The following is a 20,618-nucleotide window of genomic DNA, read 5'->3' as shown; positions in this document are numbered from 1 at the left end:
TGTGTGTCCACTTTTCGTTCATTTCTAGACTTCATTTTTCGATATTTTGCCTAGTTTTTGACCAGAATGCCCTTATTGGGTATTCCAATGAAATATAAACATGCTTTTCAGCAGTTTGCTGTACTCCAGTGCTTCTGTATTATCGACTTTTCTCTGCATTGGTTCTTGTCAAGACTGTTTGATGGGTTTTAGAACATCACGAGGATTGGAAAAATATCTGAGGCATAAACTAACACAGAGAAAAGTCGATAATGCAGAAGCACTTGGGAACAGGTAAGTGTTCATTTTTCATCGGAATAGCACTATTAGTAATATTTCACATGATACTTTTTATACTTTCATACATTTTAATTTTTTTTAAATTTAAAAGCATGTTTTTAGTAATGAAAATGTTGAAGTATTTCTCCTCGTGAGAACCTGACTCTTTTGCTGACTTGCTCTTCCCATTCCATCATCCTTTCATTTATGCCAAGATTCCTGTAAACAGCAGTGTGATTTTCTGTAGTAGAATCAGCTTTTGGCTCTCGTAGCATCGAGTTTCACTACATTGCTTTCTTATGCAAATGACCCCAGCTATTTCGCGCAGCATCTTCAGCTCCTGATGATGTAGAGAATTTCCTTGAGTTGCGGATGAACGTCGATAGCGTTGAGTCTGCGATCCAGTGACTCAAAATCCGTCACTTCAATCTACAAATTGACAAAAAGTCGTTAAAGTATTTTAGTGTGGGGTATCCCAGCTTTATATCAGTTGAAAGAGATTGAACACCTCGTGCCGTGTATCCGTCTCACGGTGAATTGTGGTGATGAATCGTTCAGCAAAAGCCACAATTCCGCACCATGCGCGAAAATTGATTCCACCAAAAGTGTTTAGAGCTAGTTTGTCGGCGATGGCAGTGAGAATGGTGGGATTGGCATTGGGATGCAGCGCGGTTTTCAGGGCATCCTCAATACTGCACAGTGGTATGAGGCGCTGACTGAGATATTCACCTGCCACATCCTCACCCACCGTCCAATCATCCACCTCCTGATGGTCCCTGGGCACAAAATCCACATCCCGCTCGCCCAGTTCGTCAATTTTTATCTCTGGGATGTACTTGATGAAGATTCGATGGTAGAGCTGCTTCCGATAATTGGACACGTGGACGTATTTGCTCAAGTACTCCAATGGAGTGAGATCTGTGCAATATTGAGTTGGAAGAAAAAAGAAGTTGTCAGACATTCGAGACCTTGCAGCACTACAGAAATTTCCCATTGAATTTCTTGGGAATTGAATAACGACATACCCGAGAGGATATCCCATTGAAAGGGAAACATTGCAATAGCATTCCTGGCAAGATTTTTGCCAAGAAGAGAGAGATGTTAAAATTGAAATGACAATTAAAAAAAACTATTCAATAGAAATTGGCTCAGGAACAATTCAAATGAGTTAAGTTAAATTCAATACCATTTTTTTTTAAGTTACAATTTTAAATAAAACTAAAATTAATACAGAATGCTAGATATTAGTTTTGGAATTGGATAATTCTATGAAAGAAAAGATTTCTAAAGTAGAGTGCATTGATGTTTAAAAGTTGCTTAAAAAGATATCTCTTCTCGATTAGGCAAAACTTTTTTTCATATTTGATGTTATGAAGAAAACGACTTTCAAAGAATAGCAGGAACTTGGAAATCATCGTTTTAGCCAACTTTAAAAAAATAAGTGACAGAACAACTATCCCGCAACTAATTATTGCAACAAAGTTTTATCAATGAGACGCTCAGAGCAAAAACCAGCTATATTAAAAGAGAAATATCTACACGGAATAATACAATATAATTATTGTATAAAAATTAATGGAATGAATATAGGGTAACTTAAGTTAACTCAAAACTTGCTCTAAATGGAAATTTTTTGCTACTACAAATGGAAACGTCATTGTTTTCATGACAAATACAGTACTAAATTATTATATTTATATTTTCTATAAGGGAAGAGTACCCCGGATCGGAATGTTAGGGGAGACCGGGGCAGAATTAGCCACGTATAAGATAGTGGTATCTTATAGATTGCCCGCGAAGGAATATTGAGAAAATCACTCTTTATACTAAATATATACTTTCCTACCTTTTCATTGAAATATTTTTCAGCCTCATATAAACATTTTTTGTACAAGTTTAACGTGATGAAAAATTTCATTTGGTGGCTAATTCTACCCCGGTCTCCCCTAAGAGACATGCTCGATCTTTAGTTGAAAATATAAGCCTCAAAATACTATTTGGTATTTTTGTGTCTGCTAATCGATATACTAGTGATTCATTTAACTATATCTGCGCATTTGAATTTTAAATTTTAAGAATAAATTAATAAAAAAACAGATGTAATTGCAACGATGTACTCTGTACGTCGGATCGTCACAAATTTAATCAGGTGTATTACGGAAAATTGGTTTTAAAAATTAAATCTAAACTAATGCATTGCATTGTTATGAGAGTTAAATGGTAAAAAGTGGCTAATAATTTTTAAAAATTCATTTGAATTGGTGCGAGAATCTGATAGTAACCTGACGATCCGAGGAACACTACCGATCGCTGGTGCTCTTCCCTTACCACAGTTTCATTATTTAGTTAATTTTGCTCCAATTAAAGCGAAAATCCATTCATATTCGCAAATTTTAATTTGTTAATTTCTCAGTAAAGTTAAAAGTATACCTTTTCACCATCGAATTTTTCATCGATCGACCATGTTTTCCAATGAAAAACACAATAAATTGACTGTTGTTTACTCGTTTTGTTTAACATTTATGTCATATTTCTGGCTAATTTTAGTTAAATTAAATGCTAATCTTTATTGTTAACAGTACGTGAAGATTTCAAATGAAATAATTACCTATTTCGTGAACAAAAAGGGTTTTCCTGAAGTGTCTGCAAATGCTTCAATACGAAACCCTGGAAATATGTTTTTTTTGGAGAGATTTTCTTTTTGTTTTAGTTGGGAAAGGAGAAAAGACCAGGAATAAGTACAAATCCTGCACTCAAGAGCAACTCAACAAAGTTTTGGAAGCCTTTCGTCGCGGTTTCACTTATACTGTTTGTCTCCAATTAGAAAATTTCCCTTGTCTCCATTTGGATTAATTTGTTTCCAATAGAAACATTTTGCACATGTGTGTTTATCTTTTATTTAAGAAGTTTTCAAGTTATATTTAAAGAATTTTCACTAAACAGTAACATTCTAGAAGAGTCAAGGAGCAAATTTATGTAATTCTTTTCAAAAAAAAAAATTGAACTTAAAGTGTTGAATCTTCTGTCAAAGTTAAAGCTTCTGGAAATGGTTTTGAATTAGGACATTTACCCTATGGAAATTAATTACAACTGATTCAATTATATTCCAATAAAATGCAATTTTATAATTCAGAAAACCCTCAAATTAATCAATTTAATTAAGCACAAATTATAAATTTGGACACATATTTTTGCAATTTTGCATTAAATTTAAACAGGGACTGTCGTAATTAGAGATTCATTTTCAAACCTTATTAACAAGGTTTCCTTTTTTTGGCTTTCGCAAAATCTAAAGTTTTTTTAGTAGGGTACAGTGGGGAATTTCAGTTATGAATTTCGAATTTGACAATGCAATGTATTTATTTCACAAATAGACGACAAATAGTTGTAAAATTTAAATTATCCTTTGAATCATTTTTCAATTTTAGGTTATTTTTTTTAGAACTAATTATAATTTTTGAATTCGTGATATTCGCCCATGATGAGAAAAACAATTTCATCTGAATGATTAGTAGAAGGTCGTTCAATATGGAGAGGTTTAAAGCAAAAATGGGGAAGTTTCTTTTTCAGTATGAACAGAAAATTTGAATGGATTCAGATTGCTAAAAGTATAAAGAATTTTCAAGTATATCAGTTTTTTTTTAGGTAACTAATACAGGACTGCATGGCCCGAAGTAAATTTTTTCACCCTAAATGATTTTTTCTTATATTAGGGTAAGTGTATTTCATATAAATTCCGTTAAGTTTTTAAAAGAAAAATATTGTTCATATTTGAGGATTGAGTAATATCATCTATACCCCATAAATGTTATTATTTGAGGAACTTTATCTTTAAAAGGAAAATAATGCTCACTTTTCTCAATGAATATTATGAGTTATTTAAAATTAGAATAATTAATGTGAAAGGAAATTGCTCTATGAGCTTGCCTGAAACTTGCTTGAAGCTTTCCCTCAATAGGTCTTACTTCTAAAATGTAAACCAGAATTTTCACAACGATTTAAACCGCTTTCAAAATTGGATACTCGAAAAACTATTTCAATCATGTTTGATAGATGATTGCAATAATTCAGAAAATATTATACTAAAAATTAGTTTTACGTTGTTTTATAAAACAATTGCAGAATTAATGCTACAAGGGGTACATAATCAGGGATTTTAATGGATATGGGGCTCATGTATTGGTTTATTGAGGGTTCTACCCTGTTTATCTGTCTTACTAAATATGGTAAGTTAAAATGAAAATTGGTAAGTAGTGAAATATTATTGGCAAAGGAAAAATTGAGAAGTCATGAGCCATTTTCATATCTTTTTGTTCAAAATGGATTTTTTTTTACTTAACAATTTGAACTTTTTACCCAAAAAAAAAAGACAATGGGCAAAAGAGGTCCGTGGTGCGTCCACAAATAAGACCTACAGTGGCGGCCAAAACAATAGAATCAGCTTCCCAAAAACCACTATTTTACCTTTAGCATTTTGGCTTATTCCAATTCGTTGAAATAATTTTCATTACGTCAAATAGGTATTGTTTTGGCCGCTATAGATTTCTATTTTTCACAGAATACATCAATAGTGAAATTTGGTTTGAACAACACGATAGGACCACTTTCATTTTAATTAAAAAAATGTGGTTTATAAATCGAATTAGCTTAAATTAAGCCATATTTATAAACCATAAATGACTGTTTTCCAATTCTTTCTAATAATTTGAAGATTTCTAATTCAGAATTATATCAACAAATTGGGAAAAAATACAAAAATTAAAAAAGTATAAGCTTTGCAAAGTGATTCTATTATTTTGGCCGCCACTGTCTATCATTGCATAGGCATTTTTTAAAGATAACAACTTTTGTTCGGGAACAAAGTTCAAAACGTTAAACTTTATATCTCAGAGATTTATCAATTGAATTTAATCAACAAATACTCAAATGAAAGGCCTCGGAAAATCCTACAAGTTCACAAGTTGACCGCAAGGGGCGCTCCAGGTCATCACATCACATTTTTTAGAGAGGAGTTACACTCAGTCCCGGCATTAAGTCCTTCGGGATTATGCACCTGACGGAATTATGCACACACAATTATGCAAGTTTGCCTACCCTTGGGAGTCATTTTGTGAAATCATTTTTGAAATACGCCTGAATGTATACTATATTGCGACGCGGGAAATTTGAAAACATTTTGCAACTTTTTTTCAGAATAAAACTTCAATTTCTTTTATTAAGGTAAATTTTTTTAACATTCCAACCAATTATTGAAGAACTCTGGCCAAAAAGTACTGTTTGTTGTTAATGCATTTATATTAAACAGTTGAATCTTTTTGTTTGAACTACTTTTACTCCGCGCGAAATTCGTTCTACGGCCGTTTTATTCAAAAGAAAGCCCCTGCAGGTATGCAATTTTTCTCGATACGCAATGCCATTTCGCGCGTTTTTTTTTCGGTCCAGAAAATGTGCTTAATCCCGGGACTGAGTGTATAGTGGAAAAAGTCCACATTTTGTATTGGGACTACTGAAAAGAGGGGTGGGGGAAGGGGGTAGTACCCATGGATAAATAGCTTAAGTAATACACTGACTCCATACCGAATTTCGTCATAATCGGTTCAGCCGATCTTGAGTAATTCGATGTCCAAATAGTATTTTTAAGGATAAGGGCGTTTTTACAAGGACTCCCAGCGAATATCGTCTTGAGTAACAGTTTGTCATCCTTTATTATTATACTTATAAAATGCACCTAGTCCCATCTGTGGACGCCACACAGACCAACTCTGTGTCATTGTCCTTTGCTAAAATAGGATAAAACCGAAAAGTAAAGCTTCCCACCATTCCCCTAATCTTTGGTTTCTTGTAGATCCTTTTTTAGTTATCACGACAGATTGTCACAGTTCCGGGGTTTTCATCAAACTTTTCCAGGTTTTTTTTTTATATTTTTCACGAAACCGTCTTTGCAAAACATTTCTAGTCATTTCTCAATATGACTCACCCCTCGAATTGTCCCACTGCTCCCTGAACGAAAGCAAGGCAAAAAAGTCCCATATTTACCTCACATACTTTAGTTAGTTTGTTCTGCTGAACATATTGTTTGGACAATTGTATCGAAAATTGCAAACAGAAAAAATTGCATTCACTCTTCAAAATGTGAATGGAAAATTTGCATACGAATGAAATGTTTGGAAGAGAGAAAAAACCCTTCGGAGTGCATTAAAAGCTCTCTAAGGGATAAACTTCCTGCGGAAGTGAATTTGTAGTACCAAAAGCTCACACGCTTAATTAATGGTGGAAAAGTATGGAATTTAGGAAGATAAACTCCTATCGCCTTAACTCTCTCCCAGGAAGATGAACAATTAATTGTAAATTCTGGAATTCTCACGGAAAATTTTGCCTCAAAATTACATAGAAACTTATTTTGGAAGTTTTGGAAGGTGATGGAAATTTGCACATTTCATGGTTCGTGTGCTCTGCTCACTCTTCCCTCAGGGTGCAAAGTTGTGTCGAATGCGTGGGATGCAGGGATTCGGAATTTAACTTTGGGAGAATGGGTGACTTACAGCTCAGTTCTGTCGAATCAATTGGCAGTTCAAAACGTGAGACGAGGCGCGTGTACTTTCGTGGCAACGTGAGCCACTTTTCGTGATTCACACTCGGCAGATTTAGGCTTTCTCGAACATTTCGTACAACCTCAGGTTCACGTGGATCCACATTGAACGGAAGACTCCGTATAGCTTCCCTTAGAGCCGTATTCATCTGCAAAACAAAAAGAAAAAAAACAATGGATTTTTTTTCTTATTGAACTTTTTGGTTTAAAAAAGTTTTATTAAACCTTTCAATTCTTAAGTTCTTTAACTTAACTATTTCGTATCATAACTAAAGTTTTCCAATTATGCATTAAAGCACTATGATAATATTTTGCAAAATCATCTTTGTATTTAAATTGAAGCTTTAAATGTTTAAAAGCTTCTCATGATAAGCTTTGAAATTAAAGATAAAGAAAGCTCCGAAAGCTCTAAATTCTAAATGCTTATTTCTACACAATAAATGCATTGTTGTGATTTTATTGTAGAATGTGTAGAATATTCATTGTTCAGCTTTTAAGCGTCGCTGTGAAGTTTTAAAGCTTAAATTAATTTAAAGAAAGCTTCTAGAATGATACAGTAGGGGGAAGTGGGGCACCTTTGAAATTGGGCGTTTTTCTCCCATTTCGGAAACGGTTTCTACGATTTTTTCGAGGTGGTCCAGGCGAACATTTCGTCCAAACATAAGGTAAGAGAAGTATATATCGGCCATGTACCTTGTATTGGCCAGCTTGCAGAAGATATCGGCCACCAACATAAAAATGAATATTTAAAAATTACTAACTACGTTTTACCAATTATCTAATACAAAATATATTACGTTTGTTCATATATGATCTTCTGAATTAAGTTTTTCGTCGACTTTTTATCAAAATATAATTATTCATCTAATTAATTGAATCACTGTGTCAGAGTCTTAATCAAAAAGTAGCCATTTCTCAAATTCTTATGATTTTATACTAGAATTTCAGTGACACAAAATAAGGAATTATACCTTATTTAAATTATTTACGAAAATGTCTGAATAAAAAAATACTACTCCAATTATTCTACTTTTAGTATCAGAACACTTTTTAATTGTCTCGCTACGCATAATTAGAATTAATTTGTTAATTGAGAGGAAGTATGTTTTGTTCCAAGTACAGAGCTCACCGGCCATTTTTCATTGCATTTCGATGTCATTTTCGCGAGCAGTTGAGGTTATGTCGGTAATGTTTTTGTTGTGAAAAAGGATTTCCTCAGTGTGAATTTCGCATTTTATCAATGTTAAACATCTTGAAGGAGGTCTTTTAGAAACTGCAATATCAGAGAAAAGATTGAAAATGTACTGGATGTCATGACGGCACGAGAATCTTCTTGAAAATGACAGCAAAGTATGGAGTGTCCAGAATGATCCTGAATGATAAACTTTCCGGAAGGCATTCAAAAGGGAAATCACTGGTAAGCTTGTACTACGTAAGCTTGTGAACCGAAGGATCGTGAATCAAACCGAAACTGGATTTCTTATCCTTAAGTCCGAGCTCCAGGATTGGATCAAAAATATGGTGAAAATGAGAAGATGCAGACAACCTTCACCAAAAATCTCCCTGGAAAGTGCTAAAAAGTGGTCCTGATGGTTGGGTTCTGGTAAGGGGTGGATGTCAGAGAGTGTTTCTTCGACTACAACGTAATCAATTAGAAAAATATTCAAATTTATGATATCTTTTTGGGTTTTATTTTCCGGCCGATGCCTGCTACACTCCTGGCCGATATCTTCCTCATCTGCTTTTATATGGCCGATGCAATATGCGCAGTGCATGATTGCAATTTTACCATTTTTTTTAACTAATTTCTCTAAATAGTAAGAAATCAAATGTTGATACATATATAGATAAATGTAATACTGGAGTTCCAATTGGCATAATTTTGAATGTCAGAAACTGGTTTAGATCATTTATTTTAAGCGAATTATGGAGTATTTTTCTTAACTGGCCGATACATACTTCCCTTACCTTACCTATGACCTAAAAATCGCCATCTTGATTTTTTGAAGATCAAAGTTTTTATTACTTTAGTTGGTCTATTTTTCAAGCGATTTGGTTAAATTTGGATTTTTTGGAAAGGTCTTAAAATTTTCAACCCATTTGCATCGGTCGCAATCGGTAATGAATCGGTTAAGTACGCATATAAATGACTATTTTTTAAGCATTCTTTTTTTCTGTCCGTTAACTTATTTACCCATCTATAGAGGCGAAACGCTGAGAGATACGAATTTCCGACCTTTGGAGGACCGCCTCATAAGGCCGGCTTCAGACCTGAGACTAATGCCAGTTCCTCGCTAAGATGGCTTTTTTGTTGGTGATTGAGGGTGAATCAGAAACCTTTTCAGACCTAAAGTGAGACTTAGTGTTGAGATTCTGACAACATTGGAATCTAGCGGGCTGTTAAATGGCATGTTCCGAAAAGATAAACAAAGTGCGTTTTCAAACGTTTTTGCACAAAATTATTTCTATCTTGTGTATGGTGAAAAAATTTTGTTTTGTGCTTTTTCAGTATTAAAGTTTTTCGTTCAAACCATCTTAAAACACTTCCTGAACACCCCAAAATTCTTTTTTCATCTCTGATGATTTCATGTTTCACTGTGGAACTGCAAAGGCGCGTCATCATCGATAAGTCACTAACAAAGCACTAAACCTTCGTTTCAACGAGAACTTAGCTAAGTCTGCAAATTTTTTGCTTCACCACAACCCTATCTTTCAGACTAAGACTTAAGCGCTAAGTCTCAGCCATAAGTCTCTAGTTTGAAGCTCGTATAAGTCTACCCAAGGATCATTATTATGATTTTTATTTACCCCCCACCCTCTTTCATCCTCCGGCAAACCAAGTTTTTTTTAGTTTTTTCGAAAATGGCTTCTACGAATTCTTTTATTTTTAGATATGTTTTAGTAGTGGTTCAGGGGAAAATTGCGTCCAAAAACATGACCTATAAAAATCATCATCTTGAATTTTTGAAGGAAAAAATGTATACTAGGGGACACTAGGGCACTTTTTTAATTGGGACACCTTTGAAATTGGGATTTTTCACCTAATTATAAATAAATCATGATCATTTAGCTGCACAAACAGATTGAAAAGCCACGATAACAACACTGAGAAAAATCCGAAAAAGTTAAAATAACATTCCAGAAATGTTAATTTTACCCTGCACTATTGATCCAAAATCGATGTAAATATTACCCTTTTTAGGTGTATTGGGGTTTAAAGTTACCCTTTGTCACGTTAATTTTACCCTTAAAAAGATGTAAAATTAACATTAAAACATGTTGATATATTTTTACACCTAAAAAGTGTTAAAGTTATGAGGAAAAAAGTTAATCGCACCCTCTTTTTTCTCAGTGAAGTCTCAATTTTCTTTAAAAATAGGTGAAAAATCACAATTTCAAAGGTCCCCACATTCAAAGGTGCTCCACTTCCCTCTAATTGTTCTTTAAATATAACTGAGCCATACTGCAATATAATTTAGCTCCTTACAGCAATTGTCAAACTATAAATTACTTCATAATAAGGTTTTGTTTAAAAATAGGAGAAATAGCCCTATTTCAAAGGGATCCCAAGTTCCAATTTAAAAGTGCCCCACCTCCCCCTATTAGCAATAATAAGAAGAGGAAAAGAGCTTTTTTAGCCAAATATGAGACTGTAGCTATCACTAGTTACTAAGTTTTTTAAAACAACTGGATGACTTACCAATGATCCAAAATTATTCTCAATGACATCCACGCAAATTCCACGACGCAGAAGACTGAGGACATCATCGTCCAGGAAAGAGGAATTCCTCAAGCTTTCTCTGCGGTCAGGTGGTGGAGTATCCTGAGAAGATTTCTTCGTAGGAATCAAAACTGACTCATTTGTGGCAAGTGAGGGACGTTGACTCTGACTGGGAGAATCTGGCACTAGAGTGGCTACCTGAAAGGAGATGCCCAGAAGTAGAATGTGTGAAACTGAGACTGAAAGTCAATAAGGAAGCTTATATGATAGCCTCGAGGTATGTTATTTCCACATGAGAATATCTTCAACTTCCGGGAGACAAAAGGATGGAGAAGACATAATGTTTGCACAAAATCAATATACTTCCTGTTAAATTGTTTTCGCTGTACTTTAAACAGCCACTAATGGAAAATTTAAGGTGAAACCATCAATTTTGCACGATTGGAAAATTTTTAGGAAATTACCACCCCCAATCACTCCAAAAAGACATCTAATTAAATGAGAATCAATCTCCAAAGAGATGAATTAATTCTTAATGAGCACGTTTTATGTAATAGAAATAAAAGGCGTTTTGTCTATTCATTTGTTCCAAAATGAGGGTATTTTAAAAAAATCACCACCTCCGTTCAGTAATAACCTTTCGAGGAGACAAAGCCACTCCAAAGCCAAGCCAAACCTATTATAAAATCTACCGGAAGCCTAAAGTGCAAGTTCACGTACTCGTCGCTTTAGCGCTAATTGTTCTGCCATTTCGAATTTCGATATTCTTGACAACAGTGTGCAAACGTTTGCACGATTTCTTATTTTATCTATGAAATACACTAAATTAAAAAAGATTTTTTTAGATTTTATTTCTCAGACAAATATATGAACTGAAGATTTCCCGTAAATAAAGGGAGTACTGCGACGAGGCGCTCCATTGGACTACGCATAAGTCCGTCATTTTATAATATTATTTCTGGAACAAATTTATTTAAGTACCTACTCTAAGTATGTATAAAGATAAAATTTCAATAATCTTGGTCTTTTCATTCTCCTCCAAAAAAATCGCGAAAAACACTAAGTTTTGGTCTTAATTGACACTCCCCTCTTAACCAAGGAAAAAGCACTACAACGCGAGTATCGTTTTAAGGTTAGCAGAATTGCGCTGAAAATACATATGCTTTATCACCTGAATTAAAATCGGTTAGCATTTGATGTTCACTGGGTATTTTCTTCGAATTGTTTTGAAGAATAACTGAGTAGTTCGAATATCGAAATATTTGAACATGCCAATGAAGGGATTTCGAAATGAGAGATCATATGCCTCAAATTTCGAAATTTTATTTCGAAATCAAAGTTCCTCTTTTATTTGCTTCCAAATCAGGAACAGTTTTGTGCTGAGAGTAATTCACCGTATAAACGGAGTCAATTAAACCAGAAATTACCCTTAGGAAAATCCTTCGAGGAGAAGAGGGAAAATTTTCCGTGAGAAAACTTTGTGAATTTGCTTTAGGGCAATATCAAAGAAAAATTTTAATTTAATTACATAGCTTTTGATTTTTCCATCTGACTGCAGCAGAATGCGTCTGGAAGTGTATATAACATTTTCTGGATTTTAAGGGGATGCTTTTGTGTCAAAAATGTCTAAATGCATGACGTAAAGTTAAAGGAATTCTCAAAGTCATGTGGGGAAGTGCATCACGATTGCACAAGAATTCTCAGAAATCTGAAAGGTTTAATGAAATATTTTGTGCAAAAGCTCCTGCATTTAGGGCTGATACAGACTAATTATCACGAAACCTACGAAACGTTTTCGAAAATTTTGCTTGTCTTTGGGATAGATTCTTTAAAAGTGTCTTGGTTTAAAAATAAATAACTTGCTTCGTACAGTTGATGTCCGAAAAGCTGAATCTTATTTTCGAATTTTCGAATGAAATATCTGTGGTAGCCCTGCCAGGCAAATTCTACAGAAATTCTTTCTACAGAATTTAGCTCTAAGATGGATCCGATCGTTGTATGAAAATTCTGCTAAATTTTCTGCAGAATTTTTATAGAAAATTTTGTATATTTTCGGCATTTTCCTCAAGATGTCGTTCTGTCAAAATAGACACGGAAAAATTATAAAATTATAAAAGTTATAAAATTATTTATTATTTATGAAGAACTTTTTTTGTTTCTTTTCAAGAAGTATATTTTTCTAAATTTTTGCAATAAATGAAGAGATTTGATATAACCGTCTCTGAATCAGTCATTACGTAACGGGTGTGAAACTTAGCTTACTCGAGACAAATTTTCATAACTTTGGTTAATCGCCGTTACGATCGCTAGTGCGGTTAGTGATTTATGGCCGTTAAAAAATGAAGAAAAATTGCAGAATAGCAGAGCGAAGTTTTGCTGGGAGGTTGCTAAAGTTCATGAAATACCCTATTGAGCCCGATCACAAGTAGATTTTGATTCTCCAATAGTGTCTTGGGTGAAAGGTAAATGGAACTCTATTTGCACAAAAAGTCGTTGAAGTTCGAAGAATTCAAATTCAATTTCGAATTTCATACTAAATTTTCGAACAAGTTGGGGAAAATTTATCAAATATCACACTAAAAAGCTAGCAAAAGAGTTACTCAGTGATTATGGAGTGATTAAATACTGGTGCGAGAACAGTAAACGTCGTTGTTCAGTTTTTTTCCTCCCAACAATGTGAAGACCGTCACATTTTGACACTTGAGCACTTCGAAATTCGAACAGGATGTACCTCAGCCACCTTGCGGAATTATCAAGAAGTAAGAAAGTCTCTTTTTTGGATCTTCAAATAGATTTTCGAATTTTTCAAGATCTACTTCTGTACGGAAAAATTATATATCAAGAATATTACTAACCACACTGCAATGATTTTCCTTACAAAAAAAAATGAATACTGATACATGTTGACAATTGAAACAATTTCGAAATTCGAATAGGAAATTAGATGAGCCATCTTGCGGAACTATCAAAAAGTCAAAATGTTTTGTGATTTTGATACTCATATTCGAATTTTCAAAAGTTCGACTATGGGCAATACAATGTGTCTTGGATTATGAGGGGAAATGGTGTATTGTACGAGACAAGGAGTACTTTCCATGGCTAAATTGTGTGATTATAACTAGACAATCGCCAAAATAAATTGGAAATGTTCATTTATAAAAGAGGTTTAGCAAAATTAAGAAGAACGATCAATTAGTAACTTTTAGAATTTCTTTTTAGAAACTTCTAAAAAGAAAGTATATGTCAAAAAGTGCAAATTTTTAAATTATTCATGATAATGATAAGGTTTTGATGGGGAATATGGGTCAACCTTTACCTTATCTCAGTTCGAATAAAAAATGCTACATATAGTAACATATCTCATATCATCGGTAAGAAGGGTATTCGGAAAGCAGACAGTTAATCTCTGACTCTGGTGGGTGAGTATCTCTAATTCCCAAGTATTTACAATGAACTGTGTGTGTAATTTTGTGAGGAATTTATTGAGCTTGTGGGAAAATCCTCTGGCATCTTTCAGTGTTTGTCAATGGATTTTGGGCAAAAGTTGCGTCAAGTTGAAGTGCAACCAAAAGTTCGTCTTTGAGATCCCCCGAAACTCCCTCCTTCAGCATCAAATGTGCCTCTTTTTGCCATTACGATAGGATTTCATTGACACAGCGCAAGCATCACATGGGATTTTGTGCATTTTTTTTTCAGCGATGATGGCAGCTTTTACTGAAATTTCTTCTTTAATCTCTCACAAAGTTTAGAAGACTTTCTTCACACTTGGAGAATTTGTGAAAATACTCCAATGTTTTTGCCTTTGAGCTCATGCGAATGCTGAGCGCTATGTACAAAAAGTCATCGAGAAACAGTGACATGGATTTGGAGTATTCAAAACTTTGAGTAAGTACAGATCTCAACTTTCTTATATATTCATACGAAATAATTTTGAAACTTTCAAAAGCAAATATACTAAAGCTTTGAAGTATACAGAGATTCAATTAAGGAAAATTGTGGTATTTTTGGTAGAATTTGTGTGTTTTTCTAAGATTATTAAATAATAACTTTTGATATATTATTTGTAATTTTCTAATATTGTATATTTTTTCTTTATTTCAATTGAATAAAAACTAAAACTAAACATAGGGGGGATTTTTACCATTCACAAGTAAAATTTCAAAAATTCGAAGATCTACAGTGCCCGCTCCCTAATCCGGATCGCTGTAATCTGGACGAGTTATCGACGGTTACATTTAAAAGAATTTTGAGGTCATGTATGCATGTGTGTTCAGCAATGGAAATGGATTATCCTGTGATGTATTTGTTTTATAAATGACGTATAATAGCATAGAATTATCTAATTATGTCTTTTTAATCTTTTTTTAAACTTTTATTTTAATTCTACAAAAAAATATTTGTATTATATTTGCGAGACGTTGAACAAATTCAAAAAATCCATCCGGATTACGAAGCGGACAGCTGTCATATTGTCTCCCAATCATCCGGATTACAAAGCGGGCACTATATTTCAGAGCGAGCAAGAACCGTTTAAAATCGAACAAACGTTTAAAGATAATTTTATGTAAATGGAAAACACGCTACCTAGACAAACCCGAAAAGTCAAAAAGAGACACTCTTACTTCTTGATAATTCCGCAAGATAACTGAGGTACATCGTGTTCGAATTTCGAAGTGTTCGAATCTCAATATATATCGAATCTAACTTTCTTGTGAGGAATATACAAAGCAACGTTGCTTACTACTCCTGTCCTATTATTTAATCACTACATAATCATTGAATAACTCTTCTGCGACCTTTTTATTGTGATTTCATAAATCTTCCCCACTTTGTGCGAAAATTTCGAATGAAAATTCGAAATTGACTTTTTTTGCAAATAGAGTTCCATTTACCTTTTAATCGAGACACTATTGCAGAATTAAACTCTACCTGCGTTTTAACCTATCGGGGCTTCTTTGAATTGGAGTACCTTTAAAATAGGGCTTTTTCCTCCTTTTTTTTTAAATTGAACTGGACCTTACCATGATATAACTTAGCTTTGCAAAACAATTTTGGAGCTAAAGTACATTATCAAGCCCTATTTGGGGGATTAGTTTGAAGATTTTACTTCTTCAAAGAACCATTATGACTACGATGGCCACTATGCACCTTTTTTTATTTTAAGGATACATGGCACTGTACGGTATATTTCGAACACATTTGTTGAAAGGGGTCATAAGAGTTCTTTTCTTATAACTTATCCCAATAGGGTAAAGTGGTACAAGTTGGACAATGGTATAATTTGGACAGGGCTTTTTGTCTTGATAAATTTAGTACTTCCAAGAGTGCAAGCTCAAAAGAATTATTGATTTAAATAAAATAAATTTTTATTTGTATATTTTTAATGCTTTAGTCAGGGAAGTGACATTAGCTCTGAAAAATGCGACCAGTTTTAGTGTACATTTTTCCCTGTTTTCGTACATATTTCACGAGATATCTCCAAAACTACGTAGGTTGCCAAATTGGGGTTTTCGGTTGCTTTTTCGTTATTAAATTGGCTTTTATTTGGCATTTATATTTTTTGTTAATTCATTCTACAATGACAGAAAACAGCTAATAAACCCAAAAGCTTTTTCGGCACGCTATAAACATATGGGAAACATAGGAAATGTCATGCCCCTGGCTTTAGTTTTATAATTTGGTTCATTGTGCTTAAAAACAAATTTTGTACTGTATTTATCAAGAAAAAAGCCATGTCCAACTTGTATCGGCGAATTGTCCAATTTGTAACACTAATTCCAAATTATATCACTTTACCCTACAAGATTATTCTTAGATGGATAAAACTTCCAAATTAAGAGTAGATCATGTACCTGAGTTACAGGATCTTGATTTGGACGAAAGGTGGCTGTATCCGTTTGATTTCTATTCTTCTTGCGTCTCTTGCCTCTTCTCCGTGGTTCATCTTCCAGTTCATCTCGGGCAAATGCACAATTTTGCGGAGGACTCTCAACTCGGCATTCCTTGGGTTCAGGACTCCCTGAAGTTACAATCGTAGGAGGAACCTGAACATTTCCACCACTATTTGTTGTAGTTTCCTTCTGAACTTTTTCCGTTTGAGGGGTCCAATCTGTAAGAGTGGAAGCACCTGGAGCTGGAGACAAATCCGAAGGTGCATTCCAGTAGATGGTTTCTTGACTGTGACTTCTCCGGAGATCCAGAATCAGGCGCTTCTTTTCACTGGAACAGATGGTCTTGGGTTCAGGAGTCACACATCTCCGGGAATTCTTCATGGAGCTCACACTGACCCGAGTCTTTGTGCTGATGACCGTTGGTGTGGGAGTCATTGGGCGAGAGTCTGTATCCGTGAATCGTCTGAACAATTCCTCTGGTACATTTTCTGGCAAATCATAGTCCGACATTTTAACACTAGCACTCTTCCGTCGTCCGGCAGATCCCACAGAGACCTCCTCTGATGCTCCACCAGTCGCAAGAGCTTCATTTCGCTAATTAAATTGTCAGTGAAAAATTTCTCATTAATTATTGAGTTGCTGTACTTATAATGTCGCAAAGTCGTTCTCTTGGAAGAATATTTAAAAGAAAATTTTTTATTTATGGAAAGTAATTTTTATACATTATTTGACTATTTGAGCCTTATGCGACTTAATGAATTTAATTTCTATACTACTGTAAGTACACTTGCCATATTCTTGTTTAGAGACAACGAAAAAAAAGAAGAGAAAAATTAAATTGTAAAAAACATCGCCAGTAATTAATAAATCCTTCATATGTTCATATTATCAAATAAAAAGAATGACTTTGTGACATTTTAAAAACACCAAGTGCTTTGCTTTGAAATGTTTTATTCAATTGGATGACTTTCTTGCTATTTCTACCAGTAATTAATAATTGCTGAATTCATACTTCAACAGCGTGAACACAATTTTGTCCTCTGAAGTCCTGTCCTAGGGAAAAGCTTCGAAAAAAATACCATGGATGTACACGAGAGCAAAATGACAGAAAGGAAAATTTTAAGGGGAAAATAAGTTCACAAGATCCACGTCAAAATTTTATAACTTTTTGTAAAATATATGGAATATGTACTATACATTTAGGGGAAAGTGCACCATGCTTTGCACGGTCTCAAGCTTCATAATGACTAAAATTTTCATATGTTTCTAAATAAATATAACTCTGCAATATATTTTAAAAACTGGACACTCTTTCCCTAGTTTTTAAAATATGGGTGGCGATGAATCAAATTTATTGAAAAACATAGGGTCAAAGGAACGTCTATTGACACTTTAAGAACTCGTGTCAGCACCTATTGACACCCTACTCTGTACCATTTGGGATACGAAATTTGAACATCTTTGTTTATAGTAAAAGGTATATTACAGAAAAAACGTTTTATTACTTATATTTTACTAGATACATTAAATAATTTTCAACATTTTGACAAAAGTGTCAATAGGGGTTCCCTGTCGAACAGACGTTCCTTCGACCCTAGAAAAAATTTAGTCATTATGACGCTTGGGTCCGTGCAAAGCATGGGCACTTTCCCTTATACCGGTAGATGCGAATAACTTTGCACTCCGAGGGTAACTTTTCACCTCTGCTTATTGTAAACTTTGCTTTAATTCTAGGGCTTAGGGACGATTTTTAGATCATTCTAAAAAAAGTCGTCGCTAAGCGCTAAAATTAAAGAAAAGCTTAAGGAAAGCATGGGTGTAAAGTTACCTCCGGAGTGCAAAGTCACCCGCATCTACGGTGCTGCAAAGAGAGGCCTATCTTTAATGCAATTCATGTAATATCAGAATTTAAAAATCTTATTATTCTTTTTTTGTTGTCAATACATCAATCGTATCAATGGTATTAATACACCTTTTATTGGCAAGACGTTCGAAACTTCCGAAAGCTTTTCAGTTCTAACCAATTAAAGTAAGAAATTGCGCTAAAATATTTTAAGTCTTAAATATTTGATTACACGGAAAAAGGGTTAAATCAAATAATTATTAAGCAAGTTTTAAAAGTTATAATACTATAACTGATATTCAGAAAAGCTCAGTTTCTGAATAATTGAAAGCTGCTTAATTGGTGAATTAAACTGACAATTGGAGACAGAATCCTCCGCAATTAGCAAAAACTTTATTTAAGCTTCATTTTAACGGTCATTATCTATCGTTTCCCCACAGAACTATTTTCGGTTGCAACTCCCTAAGAGTTAATAATTAAATTACACAAAATCACAGTGAGTACTGTGGTGGAATACCAAACTCCTTCGGAGAATGTTTCAGAAGCTCGTGGTCAGCTACTATCAAATTATCCTCCTTTTCAGGATGAACTTCAACCTAGTTGGGACAAAAAATATGTTGGGAGGAAATGGAAGAAAAAAAATATGCCAACTACTTCTAACAAAATAAATCAAGTCCTTTGGTTTGAAGAGTATTCTGGAGAGTATAACTCTCATAATCGGAAGAACGTGAATTTTTCCCTTGGTATATATTTTTCACCTTTTTTTAGGAGAATGATGGGGAATGAACCAGAAGTATTTCGGGCCTTCTGGATCCCGTTTCAATGCTGAAGTATCAGACCACCCCCTATCTATCTATCTATCTAATTAAGGACTTTCGACTAAGAACTTTTTAAGTAGTACCCTAATGCCTTTAAAACATATTTTTCATTCTTAATTTTTTTTTGAATTTCTCAAAAATAACCAAAAAGGCGCTTTTGGACAAAACAGTTTTTAAAAGCATATACAGGATTGTGGCATTGTACTAGTAACAGCTTACCTTGTGTTATGTCCTAGACACATTTAGAACTTAAGCCGAGAAATTTCCTAACATAATTTTAATCAAAATATTGACTAAATTTCCATCAGCTTCCTACTAACTAAGCCGTTTCGTAGCTTAAGCCCAGAGACGGATTAGTAAGGAACTGATGGAAATTTAATCTGTCTCTCGGCTTAAGTCCTAAATGTGTCTAGGGTATTAGCCGGGATGTTGGTATTAATAATTGAGTGATTTATTCCTAATATTCAATTCAAACTAATGTATCAAACTGAATTATCTATGTGTCACTGCTCATAGCATAAGTGGGCTATTTTAACAAGGAAATGTATATACGATAGACCCTTTTTGCTCTGAGAATATCATATAACATTGTGCTTTGACCTTCTCATCCAATTTCACTTTGTGAAATTCTCAAGAGAATTCAGGAATTGAAGTTGAGGTATCCTGAGAGTAAAGGTTGTACAGATAGAAAACATATATAAATGGTAATGAGAAAAACAAACCCAAGATTGTTTCGCGAGTTTAACAACATTTTTAACTTCTGGAGTGGCCGGATGGTTGCAAAGCACGGAACAGCTCTTGGAGTAAGGATTGTAAATTGATGCAAAAGGTCGCAGAATGAGAGGAGCTCTCTGTGTAACTGCACAAATATCCGTAATTGCTCTCGATGATGGCTGCTGTGGATGAGAATAAGAAGTTGCAAGGATGCTGTGTACAGAGTAAAAAAAGTTCAAGAGACTCTGGTCAGAAGAGGAGAAAAATCTCCTTCTGGCAAATGAAATTGCACCCACTTGTATGATCCGGTGTCCTACTTTTGGTTGACTGGCAATTAATCCCGTGTGACTGGAAATACTCATCGTGTGAATTGCTTCCCAGTTCCCTCTTGTCCAGTCAGGGGTGAAAAAACACCGTTCACAATCGTGGATTGAGGAGGGTCCTTTTTATTGTGGTCCTGGCTTCTCTTTTCGTCCACCCCAAAAACCCTGTGCTCAACATCACTATTTTACGATCCGCACACAAACACACTTTTATCGTTCGGTTGGAATTAAATTTTTGATTCACACAGCAAAAATACACCAAGAGTGTCCTGGGGATGGAACAAGGCTGATATGTGGGCACTTCGAGGGGGATAAAAAAAAGTCCTCTACCAAATTCGCACACAATTGACGCTTCTGATGCTGAGAAAAAAGACACCAAGAGATTTCCCAGAGAGAAAATGATTTCATTTGATTTTATTGATCCAACACGTCGTTACCCGAAACAACCAGAAATACATTCA

The 20,618-nt window shown here is 34.4% G+C and overlaps 1 protein-coding gene across 1 annotated transcript; it reads right to left on the bottom strand.

Annotated features, from left to right (window-relative positions):
* Positions 1 to 274: 274 nt before the first annotated feature.
* LOC129803740 (uncharacterized) lies at positions 275 to 20,394 on the bottom strand. The gene is made up of 7 exons (XM_055850509.1): positions 20,131 to 20,394; positions 19,843 to 20,016; positions 16,421 to 17,053; positions 10,548 to 10,766; positions 6,801 to 6,996; positions 767 to 1,176; positions 275 to 687 (listed from the first exon to the last, which is right to left on the bottom strand). Exons 1-7 carry the CDS (start codon positions 20,194 to 20,196, stop codon positions 592 to 594), a joined length of 1,794 nt encoding a protein of 597 aa, XP_055706484.1. The 5' UTR covers positions 20,197 to 20,394; the 3' UTR covers positions 275 to 591.
* Between the last annotated feature and the right edge of the window lie 224 nt (positions 20,395 to 20,618).

This window comes from Phlebotomus papatasi, chromosome 2, assembly GCF_024763615.1.
Source record: "Phlebotomus papatasi isolate M1 chromosome 2, Ppap_2.1, whole genome shotgun sequence".
In the NCBI taxonomy this organism is placed as follows: domain Eukaryota; kingdom Metazoa; phylum Arthropoda; class Insecta; order Diptera; family Psychodidae; genus Phlebotomus; species Phlebotomus papatasi.
The sequence above is the reverse complement of the archived record's forward strand: the minus strand, read 5'-3'. Positions and strand labels throughout refer to the sequence as shown.

Excerpts from the sequence above, each read along its gene's own strand:
- LOC129803740 (XM_055850509.1), bottom strand. The coding sequence starts at position 20,196 with ATGAGTATTTCCAGTCACACGGGATTAATTGCCAGTCAACCAAAAGTA. Across the intron at positions 17,054-19,842 it reads AACTCGCGAAACAATCTTGG|CGAAATGAAGCTCTTGCGAC; the intron begins GTTTGTTTTTCT and ends CAATTTAATTAG. Across the intron at positions 688-766 it reads AGACGGATACACGGCACGAG|ATTGAAGTGACGGATTTTGA; the intron begins GTGTTCAATCTC and ends GTCAATTTGTAG.